The sequence below is a fragment of the Oncorhynchus keta genome, unplaced genomic scaffold, assembly GCF_023373465.1.
Source record: "Oncorhynchus keta strain PuntledgeMale-10-30-2019 unplaced genomic scaffold, Oket_V2 Un_contig_5434_pilon_pilon, whole genome shotgun sequence".
Lineage (NCBI taxonomy): Eukaryota > Metazoa > Chordata > Actinopteri > Salmoniformes > Salmonidae > Oncorhynchus > Oncorhynchus keta.
Window position 1 is genome coordinate 47,580 of NW_026288291.1, and position 23,921 is coordinate 71,500.

Below are 23,921 nucleotides of genomic sequence, written 5' to 3' on the forward strand. Positions count from 1 at the left end.
ATGGTAACCATTTAATGTACCTCTAGAATAGCATTCTGTTGAGCAGATAAAGACTTACCTTGAACCAGCTGTAACATGGCTGGTTAATGATGTCTGTTTTGAAGATGGTAAAGTTTTGATGCGCTGCACAGTTCCACTAGATAGAATGTCCTTCTTTTGGTCATTGGACAATCTGTTTGGTCATTGGACAATCTGTTTGGTCATTGGACAATCTGTTTGGTCATTGGACAATCTGTTTGGTCATTGGACAATCTGTTTGGTCATTGGACAATCTGTTTGGTCATTGGACAATCTGTCAAAGTGCAGATTTCTAATATTTTTTTCCCCTTGTCATTTTGTTGTATTTTCAGCCCATATTTCTGCACAGAACCCTCACCTACATGTCCCACAGAAACTCCAGAACAAACGCCAAACGGTAAAAACCTGCGTTAGCCATTTAGGTTATTCTTCAATAACACAAACTCCACAGCAAATCAAGGGGAGGAAAAATAGGTTTATTTGAGAAGGACAAATCAAGATGTTATGTTGGGAGGTAGATGTTCAGTCTCCTCTCTCAGCTTTTCTCCCCCGTACAAAGGAACAGGATGCTGTTTTATAGCCTAGGGTTGACCAATCAAAAGTCCTTGCAGTATGACTGGGCCAATGGCCAAATAACCAGTATCCTGCTCCGGACTGTACAGAACGAAGCTCTGAGTTCAGGAGTGACATTCCACACATTTTAAACGGCTGTTGAACTGAAAACCAACTCCTATTTACATTGACAATTCCCTATTGACCGTTTTTAGTATTATATTTTGTTTTTAGTACTCTCGTCCTCTCCTCTCAAACTCTGCGTTGTGTATTTATCTTCTACGTATTCTTACACCTGCATGAAGGTGTTGATTCTATCTGTTAAATGCTTTCACATGTACATTGACATGTTAGGCATTCTCTGCATACTAACGAAGCTAGTTTGATGAGTTTCCAGTCTTTTAAATAGCCGACATGAGCAGCAGACATAATGACCGTGAACCCGACGACTTCAGAACCTGAAGAGTTGGTAGGGTTAAACCCTGTTGGATTACTGCAGGGGAGAGTGTGTGTGTGTGTGTGTGGTTCAGTATGCTGTTATCTTAAACAGAGGGCCAACCGCCATGTGGCTGCATAGTGTAGGAGGGGGCTGCCCCTGCTGTTTCACTGAGTGATGTAATGTAGACATACATCTGTATGTCTATGGACTTGTTCAACGTGGCAGGTGACTACAGATTGACTGATCTACAAATCACCTTGAATCATATAACTACTCATTTATTATTTGTAGATCAATTTACCCATGATGCATCATCACAGATTTGATGCTCTTGAAAACCAGTAATCCCTGTGGGAATTGAAAATCAACCTTGTTGCTAGCGCTGCACTCTTCCTAACTGAACCACACAGGACCATTGTTGCTAGCGCTGCACTCTTCCTAACTGAACCACACAGGACCATTGTTGCTAGCGCTGCACTCTTCCTAACTGAACCACACAGGACCATTGTTGCTAGCGCTGCGCACTCTTCCTAACTGAACCACACAGGACCATCGTCTGCTGAAATGAGACAACGTACATGTTGGCTGGTTGGCTAATGGCTATATCTTTCTCTATGTAGATGAGAAACGGTGTGTTTAGTTATATTAGCTGTTTTGCATATCGTTTGATTATAGTGATATTTGGGTCCCTGAGTTCTTCTTGATTATAGTGATATCTAGAATCATATGTTTGCCCCCTACCGTCACCAGCAATACTAATACAACCTGAAGTGATGTCATCCCACCTAGCCCTGCCAAATTCCCTCAAATTACTTCTTAATGCTGGAACACCCTCCTTAATTGAAAATGTTTCTTACAGAATAAATATGAAAAGCAAATGTATAACCATGGCAACTATCAAAACGGAACAGTTAGGAGATTATGGGGAAATGATTAGACTAAAGGTGAGGACACAACAGTTCACCTGACAGGTAGGTAGCCTAGTGGTTAGAGCTTTGGGCCATCGAATCCCAGAGCTGACAAGGTCTAAATCTGTCGTTCTGCCCCTGAGCAAGGCAGTTAACCCACTGTTCCCCGAGCGCCGACAATGTGGCTGTCGATTAAATCAGCCCTCCGCCCCCTGTCGATTTAAAGCAGCCCTCCGCCCCTGTCGATTTAAAGCAGCCCTCCGCCCCCTGTCGATTTAAAGCAGCCCTCCGCCCCCTGTCGATTTAAAGCAGCCCTCCGCCCCCTGTCGATTTAAAGCAGCCCTCCGCCCCCTGTCGATTTAAAAGCAGCCCTCCGCCCCCTGTCGATTAAAGCAGCCCTCCGCCCCTGTCGATTTAAAGCAGCCCTCCGCCCCTGTCGATTTAAAGCAGCCCTCCGCACCTCTCTGATTCAGAGGGGTTGGGTTAAATGCGGAAGACATATTTCAGTTGAAGTCATTCAGTTGGACAACTGACTAGGTGACTTTTCCTTTCCCACAAGGCAAATCCAAACATGTTATGTACATTTGACATTTACTGTACTTTTCTCTGCATATGTTGATAATGAAATCTGAAAATACTCTGAATAAATTCAGGAACATGATACTATTCCTATGTGTTGGAGGTGCAACATAAGACAAACTTTTTTCAACACAGGATTAACTGGTGTATCCAAGTGTCCACACACCTCTCCAAAGTGTTCACAGTTCCTAAGTCATTTCAATGCACTTTTATGTCTCAAAGAAGTCAACTACAAGGTGCTTTTTTAAAATCTCTCCTCTCGGTGCCGTTGAGGAACTAGAGCAAAGCACACTTGTTGTTTTGTTAGGAACACAACCCTGCATCTCCTCCATCATACTATTACTGTTGTTGTTTACACAATCCAAAAACGCTCTATTGTAAATCGATGGGCATCATTTGAAAGCTTGTTCTATGGTCAACATGACCTAGCTAAGTTATAAAATACGATGTTAAGCTTTCACAAGGCAATTCAGGGAAGCTGATGGTAATTCTGGTGCCTGTAGGAAGGAATCGTGAGTGCATTCTGGTGCCTGTAGGAAGGAGTCGTGAGTGCATTCTGGTGCCTGTAGGAAGGAGTCGTGAGTGCATTCTGGTGCCTGTAGGAAGGAGTCGTGAGTGCATTCTGGTGCCTGTAGGAAGGAGTCGTGAGGGCATTCTGGTGCCTGTAGGAAGGAGTCGTGAGGGCATTCTGGTGCCTGTAGGAAGGAGTCGTGAGGGCATTCTGGTGCCTGTAGGAAGGAGTCGTGAGGGCATTCTGGTGCCTGTAGGAAGGAGTCGTGAGTGCATTCTGGTGCCTGTAGGAAGGAGTCGTGAGTGCATTCTGGTGCCTGTAGGAAGGAGTCGTGAGGGCATTCTGGTGCCTGTAGGAAGGAGTCGTGAGGGCATTCTGGTGCCTGTAGGAAGGAGTCGTGAGGGCATTCTGGTGCCTGTAGGAAGGAGTCGTGAGGGCGTTCTGGTGCCTGTAGGAAGGAGTCGTGAGGGCGTTCTGGTGCCTGTAGGAAGGAGTCGTGAGGGCGTTCTGGTGCCTGTAGGAAGGAGTCGTGAGGGCATTCTGGTGCCTGTAGGAAGGAGTCGTGAGGGCATTCTGGTGCCTGTAGGAAGGAGTCGTGAGGGCATTCTGGTGCCTGTAGGAAGGAGTCGTGAGGGCATTCTGGTGCCTGTAGGAAGGAGTCGTGAGGGCATTCTGGTGCCTGTAGGAAGGAGTCGTGAGGGCATTCTGGTGCCTGTAGGAAGGAGTCGTGAGGGCATTCTGGTGCCTGTAGGAAGGAGTCGTGAGGGCATTCTGGTGCCTGTAGGAAGGAGTCGTGAGGGCATTCTGGTGCCTGTAGGAAGGAGTCGTGAGGGCATTCTGGTGCCTGTAGGAAGGAGTCGTGAGGGCATTCTGGTGCCTGTAGGAAGGAGTCGAGAGGGCATTCTGGTGCCTGTAGGAAGGAGTCGTGAGGGCATTCTGGTGCCTGTAGGAAGGAGTCGTGAGGGCATTCTGGTGCCTGTAGGAAGGAGTCGTGAGGGCATTCTGGTGCCTGTAGGAAGGAGTCGTGAGGGCATTCTGGTGCCTGTAGGAAGGAGTCGTGAGGGCATTCTGGTGCCTGTAGGAAGGAGTCGTGAGGGCATTCTGGTGCCTGTAGGAAGGAGTCGTGAGGGCATTCTGGTGCCTGTAGGAAGGAGTCGTGAGGGCATTCTGGTGCCTGTAGGAAGGAGTCGTGAGGGCATTCTGGTGCCTGTAGGAAGGAGTCGTGAGGGCATTCTGGTGCCTGTAGGAAGGAGTCGTGAGGGCATTCTGGTGCCTGTAGGAAGGAGTCGTGAGGGCATTCTGGTGCCTGTAGGAAGGAGTCGTGAGGGCATTCTGGTGCCTGTAGGAAGGAGTCGTGAGGGCATTCTGGTGCCTGTAGGAAGGAGTCGTGAGGGCATTCTGGTGCCTGTAGGAAGGAGTCGTGAGGGCATTCTGGTGCCTGTAGGAAGGAGTCGTGAGGGCATTCTGGTGCCTGTAGGAAGGAGTCGTGAGGGCATTCTGGTGCCTGTAGGAAGGAGTCGTGAGGGCATTCTGGTGCCTGTAGGAAGGAGTCGTGAGGGCATTCTGGTGCGTGTGCCGAGGTGACACACCCATTCTGAACAGAACAACCCAGGGTATGACGCCATGTCATCCTGGAATGTGTTGACACTGTGTATATGACATGAGTTTTATCACATGGAAATGATTGGTTTGCTTGTATCACATCAAAGCAGTATTTATTATAGTCCTCAACGTCTCATCTTTATAAATACATTTGAGTCCTCTTCATTCACAGCATTTCCTTCACTCGGTCAACAAAACATTTACAAAAGTTGCCCAATTAGGGGCAGGGATGGGGACAACTTCTGGTCACGTGCGGGGCTCTAGTTCATAACGGCTGTCAGTCAAAACCCATACAGAGCTGTGAAGCACAGAGCCTGAGCTCTGACGTCATGTATAGCATGTTACTGTACAGACACTGAGCTCTGATGTCATGTATAGCATGTTACTGTACAGACACTGAGCTCTGACGTCATGTATAGCATGTTACTGAACAGACACTGAGCTCTGACATCATGTATAGCATGTTACTGTACAGACACTGAGCTCTGACGTCATGTATAGCATGTTACTGTACAGACACTGAGCTCTGACGTCATGTATAGCATGTTACTGTACAGACACTGAGCTCTGATGTCATGTATAGCATGTTACTGTACAGCCACTGAGCTCTGACGTCATGTATAGCATGTTACTGTACAGACACTGAGCTCTGACGTCATGTATAGCATGTTACTGAACAGACACTGAGCTCTGACGTCATGTATAGCATGTTACTGTACAGCCACTGAGCTCTGACGTCATGTATAGCATGTTACTGAACAGACACTGAGCTCTGACGTCATGTATAGCATGTTACTGAACAGCCACTGAGCTCTGACATCATGTATAGCATGTTACTGTACAGACACTGAGCTCTGACGTCATGTATAGCATGTTACTGAACAGCCACTGAGCTCTGACGTCATGTATAGCATGTTACTGAACAGACACTGAGCTCTGACATCATGTATAGCATGTTACTGTACAGACACTGAGCTCTGATGTCATGTATAGCATGTTACTGTACAGACACTGAGCTCTGACGTCATGTATAGCATGTTACTGTACAGCCACTGAGCTCTGACGTCATGTATAGCATGTTACTGTACAACCACTGAGCTCTGACGTCATGTATAGCATGTTACTGTACAGACACTGAGCTCTGACGTCATGTATAGCATGTTACTGAACAGCCACTGAGCTCTGATGTCATGTATAGCATGTTACTGTACAGACACTGAGCTCTGACGTCATGTATAGCATGTTACTGAACAGACACTGAGCTCTGACATCATGTATAGCATGTTACTGTACAGACACTGAGCTCTGACGTCATGTATAGCATGTTACTGAACAGACACTGAGCTCTGATGTCATGTATAGCATGTTACTGTACAGACACTGAGCTCTGACGTCATGTATAGCATGTTACTGAACAGCCACTGAGCTCTGACGTCATGTATAGCATGTTACTGAACAGCCACTGAGCTCTGATGTCATGTATAGCATGTTACTGAACAGACACTGAGCTCTGATGTCATGTATAGCATGTTACTGTACAGACACTGAGCTCTGACGTCATGTATAGCATGTTACTGAACAGACACTGAGCTCTGACGTCATGTATAGCATGTTACTGTACAGACACTGAGCTCTGACGTCATGTATAGCATGTTACTGAACAGACACTGAGCTCTGACGTCATGTATAGCATGTTACTGAACAGACACTGAGCTCTGACGTCATGTATAGCATGTTACTGAACAGACACTGAGCTCTGATGTCATGTATAGCATGTTACTGAACAGACACTGAGCTCTGATGTCATGTATAGCATGTTACTGAACAGACACTGAGCTCTGATGTCATGTATAGCATGTTACTGAACAGACACTGAGCTCTGATGTCATGTATAGCATGTTACTGAACAGCCACTGAGCTCTGACGTCATGTATAGCATGTTACTGAACAGACACTGAGCTCTGACGTCATGTATAGCATGTTACTGTACAGACACTGAGCTCTGACGTCATGTATAGCATGTTACTGTACAGACACTGAGCTCTGACGTCATGTATAGCATGTTACTGAACAGACACTGAGCTCTGACGTCATGTATAGCATGTTACTGAACAGACACTGAGCTCTGATGTCATGTATAGCATGTTACTGTACAGACACTGAGCTCTGACGTCATGTATAGCATGTTACTGTACAGACACTGAGCTCTGACGTCATGTATAGCATGTTACTGTACAGATACTGAGCTCTGACCACTGTCACACTTCCTGTCATGAATTTAACATCATTGGATGGTTGTAGGAGCAGTGGGTGGGGCAGTGGGTGGGGCAGTGGGTGGAGCACTTTTCCAGCGTGGTTAAATCCTTGATGGGGAGTATGCAACACAAGTGTGGAGGAGGAGGAGGACACAGCCTCAGAGATGCAGTGTAAATCCCCAGTGTGTCCTGTCTATTAACCCTGGGGGGGTTCTCTGGGGGGGGTGTCAGGAAGTCCTCCAGGGTGGATCACCTGCTGTACAGAGTGGAGAAGAAGAGGGCTGAGCAGAAGGCACACAGGTAAACAGACCATTATCTTCCAGAGCTGTGTTCCGATACTAACCACACTAACTGGGGCGGCTGGGTAGCCTAGTGGTGAGAGCGTTGGACTAGTAACCAGAAGGTTGCAAATTCAAATCCCCAAGCTGACAATCTGTCGTTCTGCCCCTGAACAGGCAGTTAACCCACTAGGGTTAACACTTTGAGAGCCAAACACTCTGAATTTACAATCTGACAACGCTCTGAATTTACAAAAGGTCAATCTGACAACACAACTCTGGCAGTCCAGATTTGAATTTATGAACACACCCGAAGTCGTAACATGTCTAGCTAGTTATTTGTAATGCTAACAAGCTGGCAAGAGGTTGCATAGCAACAGAATCAACTTCCTGCAGACAGGCGAAGAGCTAGTACGCTCAACTGAAAGGATACTGTTTTTTACAGTATACTAAAATGAACTAATAGTATCTATTCATTAAGTATGTAGTATACAGTATGTTAGTATGGGTACTCATTAAGTAGGTAGTATACAGTATGTTAGTATGGGTACTCATTAAGTAGGTAGTATACAGTATGTTAGTATGGGTACTCATTCAGTAGGTAGTATACAGTATGTTAGTATGGGTACTCATTAAATAGGTAGTATACAGTATGTTAGTATGGGTACTCATTAAGTAGGTAGTATACAGTATGTTAGTATGGGTACTCATTAAGTAGGTAGTATACAGTATGTTAGTACGGGTACTCATTCAGTAGGTAGTATACAGTATGTTAGTATGGGTACTCATTAAGTAGGTAGTATACAGTATGTCAGTATGGGTATTCGAACACAGCTCTGGTCTTTTTCCATTAGTCCACTGTTGATACAGGGATGATGTGGCCTGCTACACTTTCCTTGTTGAAAGTTCTCCAGGCGAATGTCCTGTATCAATGAGTAGAATACCAGAATATCGTTTTTGAGTGGACTATTACTTTAAGTCCTTGATATCCATAGTCCTGAATGAATCCATTCACACCTGAAAGAATGACATCTAAGGTCTTTTTGGTAACTCTTGTATAACTCTGTCCCCAGCCTGGCTTCACACCTGCAACTCACCTTCACTGGGTTCTTTCATAAAGTCGGTAAGTGTTTAACTTGATGTTTGTAGGGATGATGGTCGGTAGTGTTTAACTTGATGTTTGTAGGGATGATGGTCGGTAAGTGTTTAACTTGATGTTTGTAGGGATGATGGTCGGTAAGTGTTTAACTTGATGTTTGTAGGGAGGATGGTCGGTAAGTGTTTAACTTGATGTGTGTAGGGATGATGGTCGGTAAGTGTTTAACTTGATGTGTGTAGGGATGATGTTGTTTAACTTGATGTTTGTAGGGATGATGGTCGGTGAGTGTTTAACTTGATGTTTGTAGGGATGATGGTCGGTAAGTGTTTAACTTGATGTTTGTAGGGATGATGGTCGGTAAGTGTTTAACTTGATGTTTGTAGGGATGATGGTGTGAGTGTTTAACTTTTGTAGGCATGATGGTCGGTAAGTGTTTAACTTGATGTTTGTAGGGATGATGGTCGGTAAGTGTTTAACTTGATGTGTGTAGGGATGATGGTCGGTAAGTGTTTAACTTGATGTTTGTAGGGATGATGGTCGGTAAGTGTTTAACTTGATGTGTGTAGGGATGATGGTCGGTAAGTGTTTAACTTGATGTGTGTAGGGATGATGGTCGGTAAGTGTTTAACTTGATGTGTGTAGGGATGATGGTCGGTAAGTGTTTAACTTGATGTTTGTAGGGATGATGGTGTTTAACTTGATGTTTGTAGGGATGATGGTCGGTAAGTGTTTAACTTGATGTTTGTAGGGATGATGGTCGGTAAGTGTTTAACTTGATGTTTGTAGGGATGATGGTCGGTAAGTGTTTAACTTGATGTTTGTAGGGATGATGGTCGGTAAGTGTTTAACTTGATGTTTGTAGGGATGATGGTCGGTAAGTGTTTAACTTGATGTTTGTAGGGATGATGGTCGGTAAGTGTTTAACTTGATGTTTGTAGGGATGATGGTCGGTAAGTGTTTAACTTGATGTTTGTAGGGATGATGGTCGGTAAGTGTTTAACTTGATGTGTGTAGGGATGATGGTCGGTAAGTGTTTAACTTGATGTTTGTAGGGATGATGGTCGGTAAGTGTTTAACTTGATGTTTGTAGGGATGATGGTCGGTAAGTGTTTAACTTGTTTGCAGGGACGATGGCAAATATAAATGTAATCATATCACATGCACGTTATTTGTTTAAATCCTGACGGTTACTGTCTTCTCATTCCCCTCTCATCCTGACGGTTACTGTCTTCTCATTCCCCTCTCATCCTGACGGTTACTGTCTTCTTATTCCCCTCTCATTCCCCTCTCATCCTGACGGTTACTGTCTTCTTATTCCCCTCTCATTCCCCTCTCATCCTGACGGTTACTGTCTTCTTATTCCCCTCTCATTCCCCTCTCATCCTGACGGTTACTGTCTTCTCATTCCCCTCTCATCCTGACGGTTACTGTCTTCTCATTCCCCTCTCATCCTGACGGTTACTGTCTTCTTATTCCCCTCTCATTCCCCTCTCATCCTGACGGTTACTGTCTTCTCATTCCCCTCTCATCCTGACGGTTACTGTCTTCTCATTCCCCTCTCATCCTGACGGTTACTGTCTTCTCATTCCCCTCTCATCCTGACGGTTACTGTCTTCTCATTCCCCTCTCATCCTCCGGTTACGGTCTTCTTATTCCCCTCTAATCCTGACGGTTACTGTCTTCTCATTCCCCTCTCATCCTGACGGTTACTGTCTTCTCATTCCCCTCTCATCCTGACGGTTACTGTCTTCTCATTCCCCTCTCATCCTGACGGTTACCTGTCTTCTTATTCCCCTCTAATCCTGACGGTTACCTGTCTTCTTATTCCCCTCTAATCCTGACGGTTACCTGTCTTCTTATTCCCCTCTAATCCTGACGGTTACTGTCTTCTCATTCCCCTCTCATCCTGACGGTTACTGTCTTCTCATTCCCCTCTCATCCTGACGGTTACTGTCTTCTCATTCCCCTCTCATCCTGACGGTTACTGTCTTCTCATTCCCCTCTCATCCTGACGGTTACTGTCTTCTCATTCCCCTCTCATCCTGACGGTTACTGTCTTCTCATTCCCCTCTCATCCTGACGGTTACTGTCTTCTCATTCCCCTCTCATCCTGACGGTTACTGTCTTCTCATTCCCCTCTCATCCTGACGGTTACTGTCTTCTCATTCCCCTCTCATCCTGACGGTTACTGTCTTCTCATTCCCCTCTCATCCTGACGGTTACTGTCTTCTCATTCCCCTCTCATCCTGACGGTTACTGTCTTCTCATTCCCCTCTCATCCTGACGGTTACTGTCTTCTCATTCCCCTCTCATCCCGGTTAATGTCTTCTTATTCCCCTCTCATCCTGACGGTTACTGTCTTCTCATTCCCCTCTCATTCCCCTCTCATCATCCTGACGGTTACTGTCTTCTCATTCCCCTCTCATCCTGACGGTTACCTGTCTTCTTATTCCCCTCTAATCCTGACGGTTACCTGTCTTCTTATTCCCCTCTAATCCTGACGGTTACCTGTCTTCTTATTCCCCTCTAATCCTGACGGTTACTGTCTTCTCATTCCCCTCTCATCCTGACGGTTACTGTCTTCTCATTCCCCTCTCATCCTGACGGTTACTGTCTTCTCATTCCCCTCTCATCCTGACGGTTACTGTCTTCTCATTCCCCTCTCATCCTGACGGTTACTGTCTTCTCATTCCCCTCTCATCCTGACAGTTACTGTCTTCTCATTCCCCTCTCATTCCCTCTCATTCCCCTCTCATCCTGACAGTTACTGGCTTCTTATTCCCTCTAATCCTGACGTTTACTGTCTTCTTATTCCCCTCTCATCCTGACAGTTACTGTCTTCTCATTCCCCTCTCATCCTGACGGTTACTGTCTTCTTATTCCCCTCTCATCCTGACGGTTACTGTCTTCTCATTCCCCTCTCATCCTGACGGTTACTGTCTTCTCATTCCCCTCTCATCCTGACGGTTACGGTCTTCTTATTCCCCTCTCATCCTGACGGTTACTGTCTTCTCATTCCCCTCTCATCCTGACGGTTACTGTCTTCTCATTCCCCTCTCATCCTGACGGTTACTGTCTTCTCATTCCCCTCTCATCCTGACGGTTACCTGTCTTCTTATTCCCCTCTAATCCTGACGGTTACCTGTCTTCTTATTCCCCTCTAATCCTGACGGTTACCTGTCTTCTTATTCCCCTCTAATCCTGACGGTTACTGTCTTCTCATTCCCCTCTCATCCTGACGGTTACTGTCTTCTCATTCCCCTCTCATCCTGACGGTTACTGTCTTCTCATTCCCCTCTCATCCTGACGGTTACTGTCTTCTCATTCCCCTCTCATCCTGACGGTTACTGTCTTCTCATTCCCCTCTCATCCTGACGGTTACTGTCTTCTCATTCCCCTCTCATCCTGACGGTTACTGTCTTCTCATTCCCCTCTCATCCTGACGGTTACTGTCTTCTCATTCCCCTCTCATCCTGACGGTTACTGTCTTCTCATTCCCCTCTCATCCTGACGGTTACTGTCTTCTCATTCCCCTCTCATCCTGACGGTTACTGTCTTCTCATTCCCCTCTCATCCTGACGGTTACTGTCTTCTCATTCCCCTCTCATCCTGACGGTTACTGTCTTCTCATTCCCCTCTCATCCTGACGGTTAATGTCTTCTTATTCCCCTCTCATCCTGACGGTTACTGTCTTCTCATTCCCCTCTCATCCTGACGGTTACTGTCTTCTCATTCCCCTCTCATCCTGACGGTTACCTGTCTTCTTATTCCCCTCTAATCCTGACGGTTACCTGTCTTCTTATTCCCCTCTAATCCTGACGGTTACCTGTCTTCTTATTCCCCTCTAATCCTGACGGTTACTGTCTTCTCATTCCCCTCTCATCCTGACGGTTACTGTCTTCTCATTCCCCTCTCATCCTGACGGTTACTGTCTTCTCATTCCCCTCTCATCCTGACGGTTACTGTCTTCTCATTCCCCTCTCATCCTGACGGTTACTGTCTTCTCATTCCCCTCTCATCCTGACAGTTACTGTCTTCTCATTCCCCTCTCATTCCCCTCTCATTCCCCTCTCATCCTGACAGTTACTGGCTTCTTATTCCCCTCTAATCCTGACGTTTACTGTCTTCTTATTCCCCTCTCATCCTGACAGTTACTGTCTTCTCATTCCCCTCTCATCCTGACGGTTACTGTCTTCTTATTCCCCTCTCATCCTGACAGTTACTGTCTTCTCATTCCCCTCTCATCCTGACAGTTACTGTCTTCTTATTCCCCTCTCATCCTGACAGTTACTGTCTTCTCATTCCCCTCTCATCCTGACGGTTACTGTCTTCTTATTCCCCTCTCATCCTGACAGTTACTGTCTTCTTATTCCCCTCTCATCCTGACAGTTACTGTCTTCTTATTCCCCTCTCATCCTGACAGTTACTGTCTTCTTATTCCCCTCTCATCCTGACAGTTACTGTCTTCTCATTCCCCTCTCATCCTGACGGTTACTGTCTTCTTATTCCCCTCTAATCCTGACGGTTACTGTCTTCTTATTCCCCTCTAATCCTGACGGTTACTGTCTCCTTATTCCCCTCTCATCCTGACGGTTACTGTCTTCTTATTCCCCTCTCATCCTGACAGTTACTGTCTTCTTATTCCCCTCTAATCCTGACGGTTACTGTCTTCTTATTCCCCTCTAATCCTGACGGTTACTGTCTCCTTATTCCCCTCTCATCCTGACGGTTACTGTCTTCTTATCCCCCTCTACAGAGAAGTCATCCGTAGACTCAGAGAATGAGCAGAACTCTGTTTCTCTAGAGGTGCTGCTGGTTAAAGTCTGTCACAAGAAGAGGAAGGTAAGAGAGAGAGTGAGAGCGTCTGCTAAGTGACAAAAATATAAGTGTGTGTGTGTGTGTGTGTGCGCGCTCGCTCACATCTTCTCTCATTTTACCCCTCTATCTCTCTCATCCTCTATCTCTCTCATCCTCTTTTCTCTCTTTTCTCCCCACTCTCCCATACACCTTTCCACTCCCCTGTTCTCTCCCACCCCCAGGATGTGAGCTGTCCAGTGAAGCAGGTTCCTACAGGGAAGAAACAGGTGCCTCTGAACCCAAACAGCAGCACTCCCAGCAGTCAGCCCAAGCCGGGCTCCTGTCCTTCTCTGGTGGTGTCCAGTAGTGAGTTTGATGCCAGCAACGGCCACACGGTTAAGTCCTACTCCCTGTTGTTCAGAGTGTCTGGACCAGGCAGGACGCAGCACAACGGACTGGTCAATGGACAGACCAATGAGAATATAGGTAGGCTTAGTGCTGGAGTTAAACTACATGTCACTAGGGTAGATGGGGTGTGTGTGTGTTAACCCCAGTCTTGTATTGGTACAGAGGGTGTGTGTGTGTGTGTGTGTGTGTGTGTGTGTGTGTGTGTGTGTGTGTGTGTGTGTGTGTTAACCCCAGTCTTGTATTGGTACAGAGGGTGTGTGTGTGTTAACCCCAGTCTTGTATTGGTACAGAGAGTGTGTGTGTGTTAACCCCAGTCTTGTATTGGTACAGAGAGTGTGTGTGTGTTAACCCCAGTCTTGTATTGGAACAGAGGGTGTGTGTGTGTGTGTTAACCCCAGTCTTGTATTGGAACAGAGGGGGTGTGTGTGTGTGTTAACCCCAGTCTTGTATTGGAACAGAGGGGGTGTGTGTGTGTGTTAACCCCAGTCTTGTATTGGAACAGAGGGTGTGTGTGTGTGTGTGTTAACCCCAGTCTTGTATTGGAACAGAGGATGTGTGTGTTAACCCCAGTCTTGTATTGGTACAGAGAGTGTGTGTGTGTGTTAACCCCAGTCTTGTATTGGAACAGAGGGTGTGTGTGTTAACCCCAGTCTTGTATTGGAACAGAGGATGTGTGTGTGTGTGTGTGTGTGTGTTAACCCCAGTCTTGTATTGGAACAGAGGGTGTGTGTGTGTGTGTGTGTTAACCCCAGTCTTGTATTGGAACAGAGGGTGTGTGTGTGTGTTAACCCCAGTCTTGTATTGGAACAGAGGGTGTGTGTGTGTTAACCCCAGTCTTGTATTGGAACAGAGGGTGTGTGTGTGTGTGTGTGTGTGTGTTAACCCCAGTCTTGTATTGGAACAGAGGATGTGTGTGTGTTAACCCCAGTCTTGTATTGGAACAGAGGGTGTGTGTGTGTGTGTGTGTGTGTGTGTTAACCCCAGTCTTGTATTGGAACAGAGGGTGTGTGTGTGTTAACCCCAGTCTTGTATTGGAACAGAGGATGTGTGTGTGTGTGTGTGTGTGTGTTAACCCCAGTCTTGTATTGGAACAGAGGATGTGTGTGTGTGTTAACCCCAGTCTTGTATTGGAACAGAGGATGTGTGTGTGTGTGTGTGTTAACCCCAGTCTTGTATTGGAACAGAGGGTGTGTGTGTGTGTTAACCCCAGTCTTGTATTGGTACAGAGGGGTGTGTGTGTGTGTGTTAACCCCAGTCTTGTATTGGAACAGAGGATGTGTGTGTGTGTGTGTGTGTTAACCCCAGTCTTGTATTGGAACAGAGGGTGTGTGTGTGTGTTAACCCCAGTCTTGTATTGGAACAGAGGGTGTGTGTGTGTGTGTTAACCCCAGTCTTGTATTGGAACAGAGGATGTGTGTGTGTGTGTGTGTGTGTGTTAACCCCAGTCTTGTATTGGAACAGAGGGTGTGTGTGTGTGTGTTAACCCCAGTCTTGTATTGGAACAGAGGATGTGTGTGTGTGTGTGTGTGTGTTAACCCCAGTCTTGTATTGGAACAGAGGATGTGTGTGTGTGTGTGTGTGTGTGTGTTAACCCCAGTCTTGTATTGGTACAGAGGATGTGTGTGTGTTAACCCCAGTCTTGTATTGGTACAGAGGATGTGTGTGTGTGTTAACCCCAGTCTTGTATTGGAACAGAGGATGTGTGTGTGTGTGTTAACCCCAGTCTTGTATTGGTACAGAGGATGTGTGTGTGTGTTAACCCCAGTCTTGTATTGGAACAGAGGATGTGTGTGTGTGTTAACCCCAGTCTTGTATTGGTACAGAGGATGTGTGTGTGTGTGTTAACCCCAGTCTTGTATTGGAACAGAGGGTGTGTGTGTGTGTGTGTGTGTTAACCCCAGTCTTGTATTGGAACAGAGGATGTGTGTGTGTTAACCCCAGTCTTGTATTGGTACAGAGGATGTGTGTGTGTTAACCCCAGTCTTGTATTGGAACAGAGGATGTGTGTGTGTGTGTGTGTGTGTTAACCCCAGTCTTGTATTGGAACAGAGGATGTGTGTGTGTTAACCCCAGTCTTGTATTGGAACAGAGGATGTGTGTGTGTGTGTGTGTTAACCCCAGTCTTGTATTGGAACAGAGGATGTGTGTGTGTGTGTGTGTTAACCCCAGTCTTGTATTGGAACAGAGGATGTGTGTGTGTGTGTGTGTGTGTTAACCCCAGTCTTGTATTGGAACAGAGGATGTGTGTGTGTTAACCCCAGTCTTGTATTGGAACAGAGGATGTGTGTGTGTGTGTGTGTGTGTGTGTTAACCCCAGTCTTGTATTGGAACAGAGGATGTGTGTGTGTGTTAACCCCAGTCTTGTATTGGAACAGAGGATGTGTGTGTGTGTGTGTGTGTGTGTGTGTGTGTGTGTGTGTGTGTTAACCCCAGTCTTGTATTGGAACAGAGGATGTGTGTGTGTTAACCCCAGTCTTGTATTGGAACAGAGGATGTGTGTGTGTGTTAACCCCAGTCTTGTATTGGTACAGAGGATGTGTGTGTGTGTTAACCCCAGTCTTGTATTGGTACAGAGGATGTGTGTGTGTGTTAACCCCAGTCTTGTATTGGAACAGAGGATGTGTGTGTTAACCCCAGTCTTGTATTGGTACAGAGAGTGTGTGTGTGTGTTAACCCCAGTCTTGTATTGGAACAGAGGGTGTGTGTGTTAACCCCAGTCTTGTATTGGTACAGAGGATGTGTGTGTGTGTGTGTTAACCCCAGTCTTGTATTGGAACAGAGGGTGTGTGTGTTAACCCCAGTCTTGTATTGGAACAGAGGATGTGTGTGTTAACCCCAGTCTTGTATTGGAACAGAGGGTGTGTGTGTGTGTGTGTGTTAACCCCAGTCTTGTATTGGAACAGAGGGTGTGTGTGTTAACCCCAGTCTTGTATTGGAACAGAGGGTGTGTGTGTGTGTGTGTTAACCCCAGTCTTGTATTGGAACAGAGGATGTGTGTGTGTGTTAACCCCAGTCTTGTATTGGAACAGAGGGTGTGTGTGTGTGTTAACCCCAGTCTTGTATTGGAACAGAGGGTGTGTGTGTGTTAACCCCAGTCTTGTATTGGAACAGAGGGTGTGTGTGTGTTAACCCCAGTCTTGTATTGGAACAGAGGATGTGTGTGTGTGTGTGTGTGTGTGTGTGTGTGTGTGTGTGTGTGTGTGTGTGTGTTAACCCCAGTCTTGTATTGGAACAGAGGATGTGTGTGTGTGTGTGTGTGTGTGTGTGTGTGTGTGTGTGTGTGTGTGTGTGTGTGTGTGTGTGTTAACCCCAGTCTTGTATTGGAACAGAGGATGTGTGTGTGTGTGTTAACCCCAGTCTTGTATTGGAACAGAGGGTGTGTGTGTGTGTTAACCCCAGTCTTGTATTGGAACAGAGGGTGTGTGTGTGTGTTAACCCCAGTCTTGTATTGGTACAGAGGGTGTGTGTGTGTGTGTGTTAACCCCAGTCTTGTATTGGAACAGAGGATGTGTGTGTGTGTGTGTGTGTGTTAACCCCAGTCTTGTATTGGAACAGAGGGTGTGTGTGTGTGTTAACCCCAGTCTTGTATTGGAACAGAGGGTGTGTGTGTGTGTGTGTTAACCCCAGTCTTGTATTGGAACAGAGGATGTGTGTGTGTGTGTGTTAACCCCAGTCTTGTATTGGAACAGAGGGTGTGTGTGTGTGTTAACCCCAGTCTTGTATTGGAACAGAGGATGTGTGTGTGTGTTAACCCCAGTCTTGTATTGGAACAGAGGGTGTGTGTGTGTGTTAACCCCAGTCTTGTATTGGAACAGAGGATGTGTGTGTGTGTTAACCCCAGTCTTGTATTGGAACAGAGGGTGTGTGTGTGTGTTAACCCCAGTCTTGTATTGGAACAGAGGGGGTGTGTGTGTGTGTGTTAACCCCAGTCTTGTATTGGAACAGAGGATGTGTGTGTGTGTTAACCCCAGTCTTGTATTGGAACAGAGGATGTGTGTGTGTGTGTTAACCCCAGTCTTGTATTGGAACAGAGTGTGTGTGTGTGTGTGTGTGTTAACCCCAGTCTTGTATTGGAACAGAGGATGTGTGTGTGTGTGTGTGTTAACCCCAGTCTTGTATTGGAACAGAGGATGTGTGTGTGTGTGTGTGTGTGTGTGTGTTAACCCCAGTCTTGTATTGGAACAGAGGATGTGTGTGTGTTAACCCCAGTCTTGTATTGGAACAGAGGATGTGTGTGTGTGTGTGTGTTAACCCCAGTCTTGTATTGGAACAGAGGATGTGTGTGTGTGTGTTAACCCCAGTCTTGTATTGGTACAGAGGATGTGTGTGTGTGTTAACCCCAGTCTTGTATTGGAACAGAGGATGTGTGTGTGTGTGTGTGTTAACCCCAGTCTTGTATTGGAACAGAGGATGTGTGTGTGTTAACCCCAGTCTTGTATTGGAACAGAGGATGTGTGTGTGTGTGTGTGTGTTAACCCCAGTCTTGTATTGGTACAGAGGATGTGTGTGTGTGTGTTAACCCCAGTCTTGTATTGGAACAGAGGATGTGTGTGTGTGTGTGTTAACCCCAGTCTTGTATTGGAACAGAGGATGTGTGTGTGTGTTAACCCCAGTCTTGTATTGGAACAGAGGATGTGTGTGTGTGTGTGTGTGTGTGTGTGTGTTAACCCCAGTCTTGTATTGGAACAGAGGATGTGTGTGTGTTAACCCCAGTCTTGTATTGGAACAGAGGATGTGTGTGTGTGTGTGTGTGTTAACCCCAGTCTTGTATTGGAACAGAGGATGTGTGTGTGTGTGTGTGTGTGTGTGTTAACCCCAGTCTTGTATTGGAACAGAGGATGTGTGTGTGTTAACCCCAGTCTTGTATTGGAACAGAGGATGTGTGTGTGTGTTAACCCCAGTCTTGTATTGGTACAGAGGATGTGTGTGTGTGTGTTAACCCCAGTCTTGTATTGGAACAGAGGATGTGTGTGTGTGTGTGTGTGTGTGTTAACCCCAGTCTTGTATTGGAACAGAGGATGTGTGTGTGTTAACCCCAGTCTTGTATTGGTACAGAGGATGTGTGTGTGTGTTAACCCCAGTCTTGTATTGGTACAGAGGATGTGTGTGTGTGTGTTAACCCCAGTCTTGTATTGGAACAGAGGATGTGTGTGTTAACCCCAGTCTTGTATTGGTACAGAGAATGTGTGTGTGTGTGTGTGTGTTAACCCCAGTCTTGTATTGGAACAGAGGATGTGTGTGTGTTAACCCCAGTCTTGTATTGGTACAGAGGATGTGTGTGTGTTAACCCCAGTCTTGTATTGGTACAGAGGATGTGTGTGTGTTAACCCCAGTCTTGTATTGGAACAGAGGGGGTGTGTGTGTGTTAACCCCAGTCTTGTATTGGAACAGAGGATGTGTGTGTGTGTGTGTGTGTGTGTGTGTGTTAACCCCAGTCTTGTATTGGAACAGAGGATGTGTGTGTGTGTTAACCCCAGTCTTGTATTGGAACAGAGGGGGTGTGTGTGTGTTAACCCCAGTCTTGTATTGGAACAGAGGGGGTGTGTGTGTGTTAACCCCAGTCTTGTATTGGAACAGAGGGGGTGTGTGTGTGTGTGTTAACCCCAGTCTTGTATTGGAACAGAGGGGGTGTGTGTGTGTGTGTTAACCCCAGTCTTGTATTGGAACAGAGGGGGTGTGTGTGTGTGTGTTAACCCCAGTCTTGTATTGGTACAGAGGATGTGTGTGTGTGTTAACCCCAGTCTTGTATTGGAACAGAGGGTGTGTGTGTGTGTGTTAACCCCAGTCTTGTATTGGTACAGAGGATGTGTGTGTGTGTTAACCCCAGTCTTGTATTGGAACAGAGGGGGTGTGTAACAGGAAGAAGAGAGGTTCCACCGTCAGACAAGAAGAAGTTGGAGAAACAACGTTCGTAGCTCAGATGACTGTGTTTGATAAGAACAGGTACACACACACACACACACACACACACACACACACACACACACACACACACACACACACACACACACACACAGAGAGCTATGTCTTACTATACTTGAGGACTTTCTGGGAACCAACTATTTGATTCCCATTCAAGTTCTTATTTTCCCTAACCCATTCTCACTCTCATATGCTGCACTTGTCTCCGGGGGACTGTGGGGCTTGTCCCCGCGTCTCCGGGGGACTGTGGGGCTTGTCCCCGCGTCTCCGGGGGACTGTGGGGCTTGTCCCGCGTCTCCGGGGGACTGTGGGGCTTGTCCCCGCGTCTCCGGGGGACTGTGGGGCTTGTCTCCGGGGGACTGTGGGGCTTGTCTCCGGGGGACTGTGGGGCTTGTCCCCGCGTCTCCGGGGGACTGTGGGGCTTGTCCCCGCGTCTCCGGGGGACTGTGGGGCTTGTCCCCGCGTCTCCGGGGGACTGTGGGGCTTGTCCCCGCGTCTCCGGGGGACTGTGGGGCTTGTCTCCGGGGGACTGTGGGGCTTGTCTCCGGGGACTGTGGGGCTTGTCTCCGGGGACTGTGGGGCTTGTCTCCGGGGACTGTGGGGCTTGTCTCCGGGGGACTGTGGGGCTTGTCTCCGGGGGACTGTGGGGCTTGTCTCCGGGGGACTGTGGGGCTTGTCTCCGGGGGACTGTGGGGCTTGTCTCCGGGGACTGTGGGGCTTGTCTCCGGGGACTGTGGGGCTTGTCTCCGTCTCCGGGGGACTGTGGGGCTTGTCCCCGCGTCTCCGGGGGACTGTGGGGCTTGTCCCCGCGTCTCCGGGGGACTGTGGGGCTTGTCCCTCGTCTCCGGGGGACTGTGGGGCTTGTCTCCGGGGGACTGTGGGGCTTGTCTCCGGGGGACTGTGGGGCTTGTCTCCGGGGACTGTGGGGCTTGTCTCCGGGGGACTGTGGGGCTTGTCTCCGGGGGACTGTGGGGCTTGTCTCCGGGGGACTGTGGGGCTTGTCTCCGGGGGACTGTGGGGCTTGTCCCCGCGTCTCCGGGGGACTGTGGGGCTTGTCTCCGCGTCTCCGGGGGACTGTGGGGCTTGTCCCCGCGTCTCCGGGGGACTGTGGGGCTTGTCCCCGCGTCTCCGGGGGACTGTGGGGCTTGTCCCCGCGTCTCCGGGGGACTGTGGGGCTTGTCCCGCGTCTCCGGGGGACTGTGGGGCTTGTCCCTCGTCTCCGGGGGACTGTGGGGCTTGTCCCTCGTCTCCGGGGGACTGTGGGGCTTGTCCCTCGTCTCCGGGGGACTGTGGGGCTTGTCTCCCGGGGACTGTGGGGCTTGTCCCGCGTCTCCCGGGGACTGTGGGGCTTGTCTCCGGGGGACTGTGGGGCTTGTCCCCGCGTCTCCGGGGGACTGTGGGGCTTGTCTCGCGTCTCCGGGGGACTGTGGGGCTTGTCTCCGGGGGACTGTGGGGCTTGTCTCCGGGGGACTGTGGGGCTTGTCTCGCGTCTCCGGGGGACTGTGGGGCTTGTCTCGCGTCTCCGGGGGACTGTGGGGCTTGTCCCGCGTCTCCGGGGGACTGTGGGGCTTGTCCCGCGTCTCCGGGGGACTGTGGGGCTTGTCCCTCGTCTCCGGGGGACTGTGGGGCTTGTCCCTCGTCTCCGGGGGACTGTGGGGCTTGTCCCTCGTCTCCGGGGGACTGTGGGGCTTGTCCCGCGTCTCCGGGGGACTGTGGGGCTTGTCCCTCGTCTCCGGGGGACTGTGGGGCTTGTCCCGCGTCTCACTGTGGGGCTTGTCCCGCGTCTCCGGGGGACTGTGGGGCTTGTCCCTCGTCTCCGGGGGACTGTGGGGCTTGTCCCTCGTCTCCGGGGGACTGTGGGGCTTGTCCCGCGTCTCCGGGGGACTGTGGGACTTGTCCCGCGTCTCCGGGGGACTGTGGGGCTTGTCCCGCGTCTCCGGGGGACTGTGGGGCTTGTCCCGCGTCTCCGGGGGACTGTGGGGCTTGTCCCGCGTCTCCGGGGGACTGTGGGGCTTGTCCCTCGTCTCCGGGGGACTGTGAGGCTTGTTCTACAACAACTGCATTGCAGTTGGCCGTATCGAAATCACCTTTCTTCACAAAAAACGACTCACTCTGCATCACAGATCTGAAGCTCTGGAAGACCTTTCGGGCGTCTGCAGTTGTTGGATGGCCTCTATCTGTTGCTGTTAATGTTTGTGTGTGTGTGTGTGTGTGTGTGTGTGTGTAGGCGTCTGCAGTTGTTAGATGGAGAGTATGAGGTGTCTATGCAGCAGATGGTGGACTGTCCTGTCAACAAGAAGAGAGCCACCTGGGAAACGAACCTGGATGGAAAGGTACGTGTGTGTTGTCACCAGACCACAATTTGGACTCGCGTTTCTCAATACCAAAACAATACCTGTGTTGTCATGTGCTGCTGCCATGCTATGTTGTTGTCTTGGGTCTTTATGTAGTGTTGTGTTGTCATGTGCTGCTACCATGCTATGTTGTTGTCTTAGGTCTTTATGTGCTGTTGTGTTGTCATGTGCTGCTACCATGCTATGTTGTTGTCTTAGGTCTCTATGTGCTGTTGTGTTGTCATGTGCTGCTGCCATGCTATGTTGTTGTCTTAGGTCTCTCTTTATGGACTGTTGTGTTGTCATGTGCTGCTGCCATGCTATGTTGTTGTCTTAGGTCTCTCTTTATGTACTGTTGTGTTGTCATGTGCTGCTGCCATGCTATGTTGTTGTCTTAGGTCTCTATGTACTGTTGTGTTGTCATGTGCTGCTGCCATGCTATGTTGTTGTCTTAGGTCTCTCTCTATGTACTGTTGTGTTGTCATGTGCTGCTGCCATGCTATGTTGTTGTCTTAGGTCTCTATGTGCTGTTGTGTTGTCATGTGCTGCTGCCATGCTATGTTGTTGTCTTAGGTCTTTATGTACTGTTGTGTTGTCATGTGCTGCTGCCATGCTATGTTGTTGTCTTAGGTCTCTCTCTATGTACTGTTGTGTTGTCATGTGCTGCTGCCATGCTATGTTGTTGTCTTAGGTCTCTATGTGCTGTTGTGTTGTCATGTGCTGCTGCCATGCTATGTTGTTGTCTTAGGTCTTTATGTACTGTTGTGTTGTCATGTGCTGCTGCCATGCTATGTTGTTGTCTTAGGTCTTTATGTACTGTTGTGTTGTCATGTACTGCTGCCATGCTATGTTGTTGTCTTCGGTCTCTATGTACTGTTGTGTTGTCATGTGCTGCTGCCATGCTATGTTGTTGTCTTAGGTCTCTATGTACTGTTGTGTTGTCATGTGCTGCTGCCATGCTATGTTGTTGTCTTCGGTCTCTATGTACTGTTGTGTTGTCATGTGCTGCTGCCATGCTATGTTGTTGTCTTAGGTCTCTCTCTATGTGCTGTTGTGTTGTCATGTGCTGCTGCCATGCTATGTTGTTGTCTTAGGTCTCTCTCTATGTGCTGTTGTGTTGTCATGTGCTGCTGCCATGCTATGTTGTTGTCTTAGGTCTCTCTCTATGTGCTGTTGTGTTGTCATGTGCTGCTGCCATGCTATGTTGTTGTCTTAGGTCTCTCTTTATGTACTGTTGTGTTGTCATGTGCTGCTGCCATGCTATGTTGTTGTCTTAGGTCTCTATGTGCTGTTGTGTTGTCATGTGCTGCTGCCATGCTATGTTGTTGTCTTAGGTCTCTATGTGCTGTTGTGTTGTCATGTGCTGCTGCCATGCTATGTTGTTGTCTTAGGTCTCTATGTGCTGTTGTGTTGTCATGTGCTGCTGCCATGCTATGTGCTGTTGTGTTGTCATGTGCTGCTGCCATGCTATGTTGTTGTCTTAGGTCTCTATGTGCTGTTGTGTTGTCATGTGCTGCTGCCATGCTATGTTGTTGTCTTAGGTCTCTCTTTATGTACTGTTGTGTTGTCATGTGCTGCTGCCATGCTATGTTGTCTTAGGTCTCTATGTGCTGTTGTGTTGTCATGTGCTGCTGCCATGCTATGTTGTCTTAGGTCTCTCTTTATGTACTGTTGTGTTGTCATGTGCTGCTGCCATGCTATGTTGTTGTCTTAGGTCTCTATGTGCTGTTGTGTTGTCATGTGCTGCTGCCATGCTATGTTGTTGTCTTAGGTCTTTATGTACTGTTGTGTTGTCATGTGCTGCTGCCATGCTATGTTGTTGTCTTAGGTCTCTATGTGCTGTTGTGTTGTCATGTGCTGCTGCCATGCTATGTTGTTGTCTTAGGTCTCTCTTTATGTACTGTTGTGTTGTCATGTGCTGTTGCCATGCTATGTTGTTGTCTTAGGTCTCTATGTACTGTTGTGTTGTCATGTGCTGCTGCCATGCTATGTTGTTGTCTTAGGTCTCTCTCTATGTACTGTTGTGTTGTCATGTGCTGCTGCCATGCTATGTTGTTGTCTTAGGTCTCTCTTTAATAAATAAATAAAAGGTATATTAGCAAGTCCCAGAATGGCTCCTGATCCAGTCAGATACTACTCTGTTCAATAGTTAGGCTCCTGATCCAGTCAGATGAACTCAGCTACTCTGTTCAATAGTTAGGCTCCTGATCCAGTCAGATG

The 23,921-nt window shown here is 48.0% G+C and overlaps 1 protein-coding gene and 1 long non-coding RNA gene across 42 annotated transcripts in view; one reads left to right on the forward strand and one right to left on the reverse strand.

The window, feature by feature from the left end:
* The window catches only part of LOC127925337 (polycomb protein suz12-A-like), a 47,750-nt gene that overhangs the window by 2,353 nt on the left and 21,476 nt on the right, over positions 1-23,921 (forward strand). For all 37 annotated transcript variants that reach the window (XM_052510195.1, XM_052510196.1, XM_052510201.1 and 34 more), the window contains exons 3-9: positions 351-415; positions 7,096-7,164; positions 8,216-8,265; positions 12,998-13,083; positions 13,281-13,524; positions 19,290-19,389; positions 21,596-21,701. In XM_052510195.1, coding sequence (XP_052366155.1) covers positions 351-415; positions 7,096-7,164; positions 8,216-8,265; positions 12,998-13,083; positions 13,281-13,524; positions 19,290-19,389; positions 21,596-21,701 — 720 coding nt within the window. The remainder of the gene's footprint in view (positions 1-350; positions 416-7,095; positions 7,165-8,215; positions 8,266-12,997; positions 13,084-13,280; positions 13,525-19,289; positions 19,390-21,595; positions 21,702-23,921) is intronic.
* LOC127925339 (uncharacterized) lies at positions 9,878-13,181 on the reverse strand. Of its 5 annotated transcripts, none has more exons than XR_008120522.1 (3): positions 12,137-13,181; positions 11,145-11,348; positions 9,878-10,019 (listed from the first exon to the last, which is right to left on the reverse strand). It is a non-coding gene; the product is annotated as an uncharacterized LOC127925339 (long non-coding RNA). The 5 variants fall into 5 exon arrangements; XR_008120521.1 differs by having other exon boundaries at positions 12,171-13,178; XR_008120519.1 differs by lacking the exon at positions 12,137-13,181 and adding an exon at positions 11,522-11,632.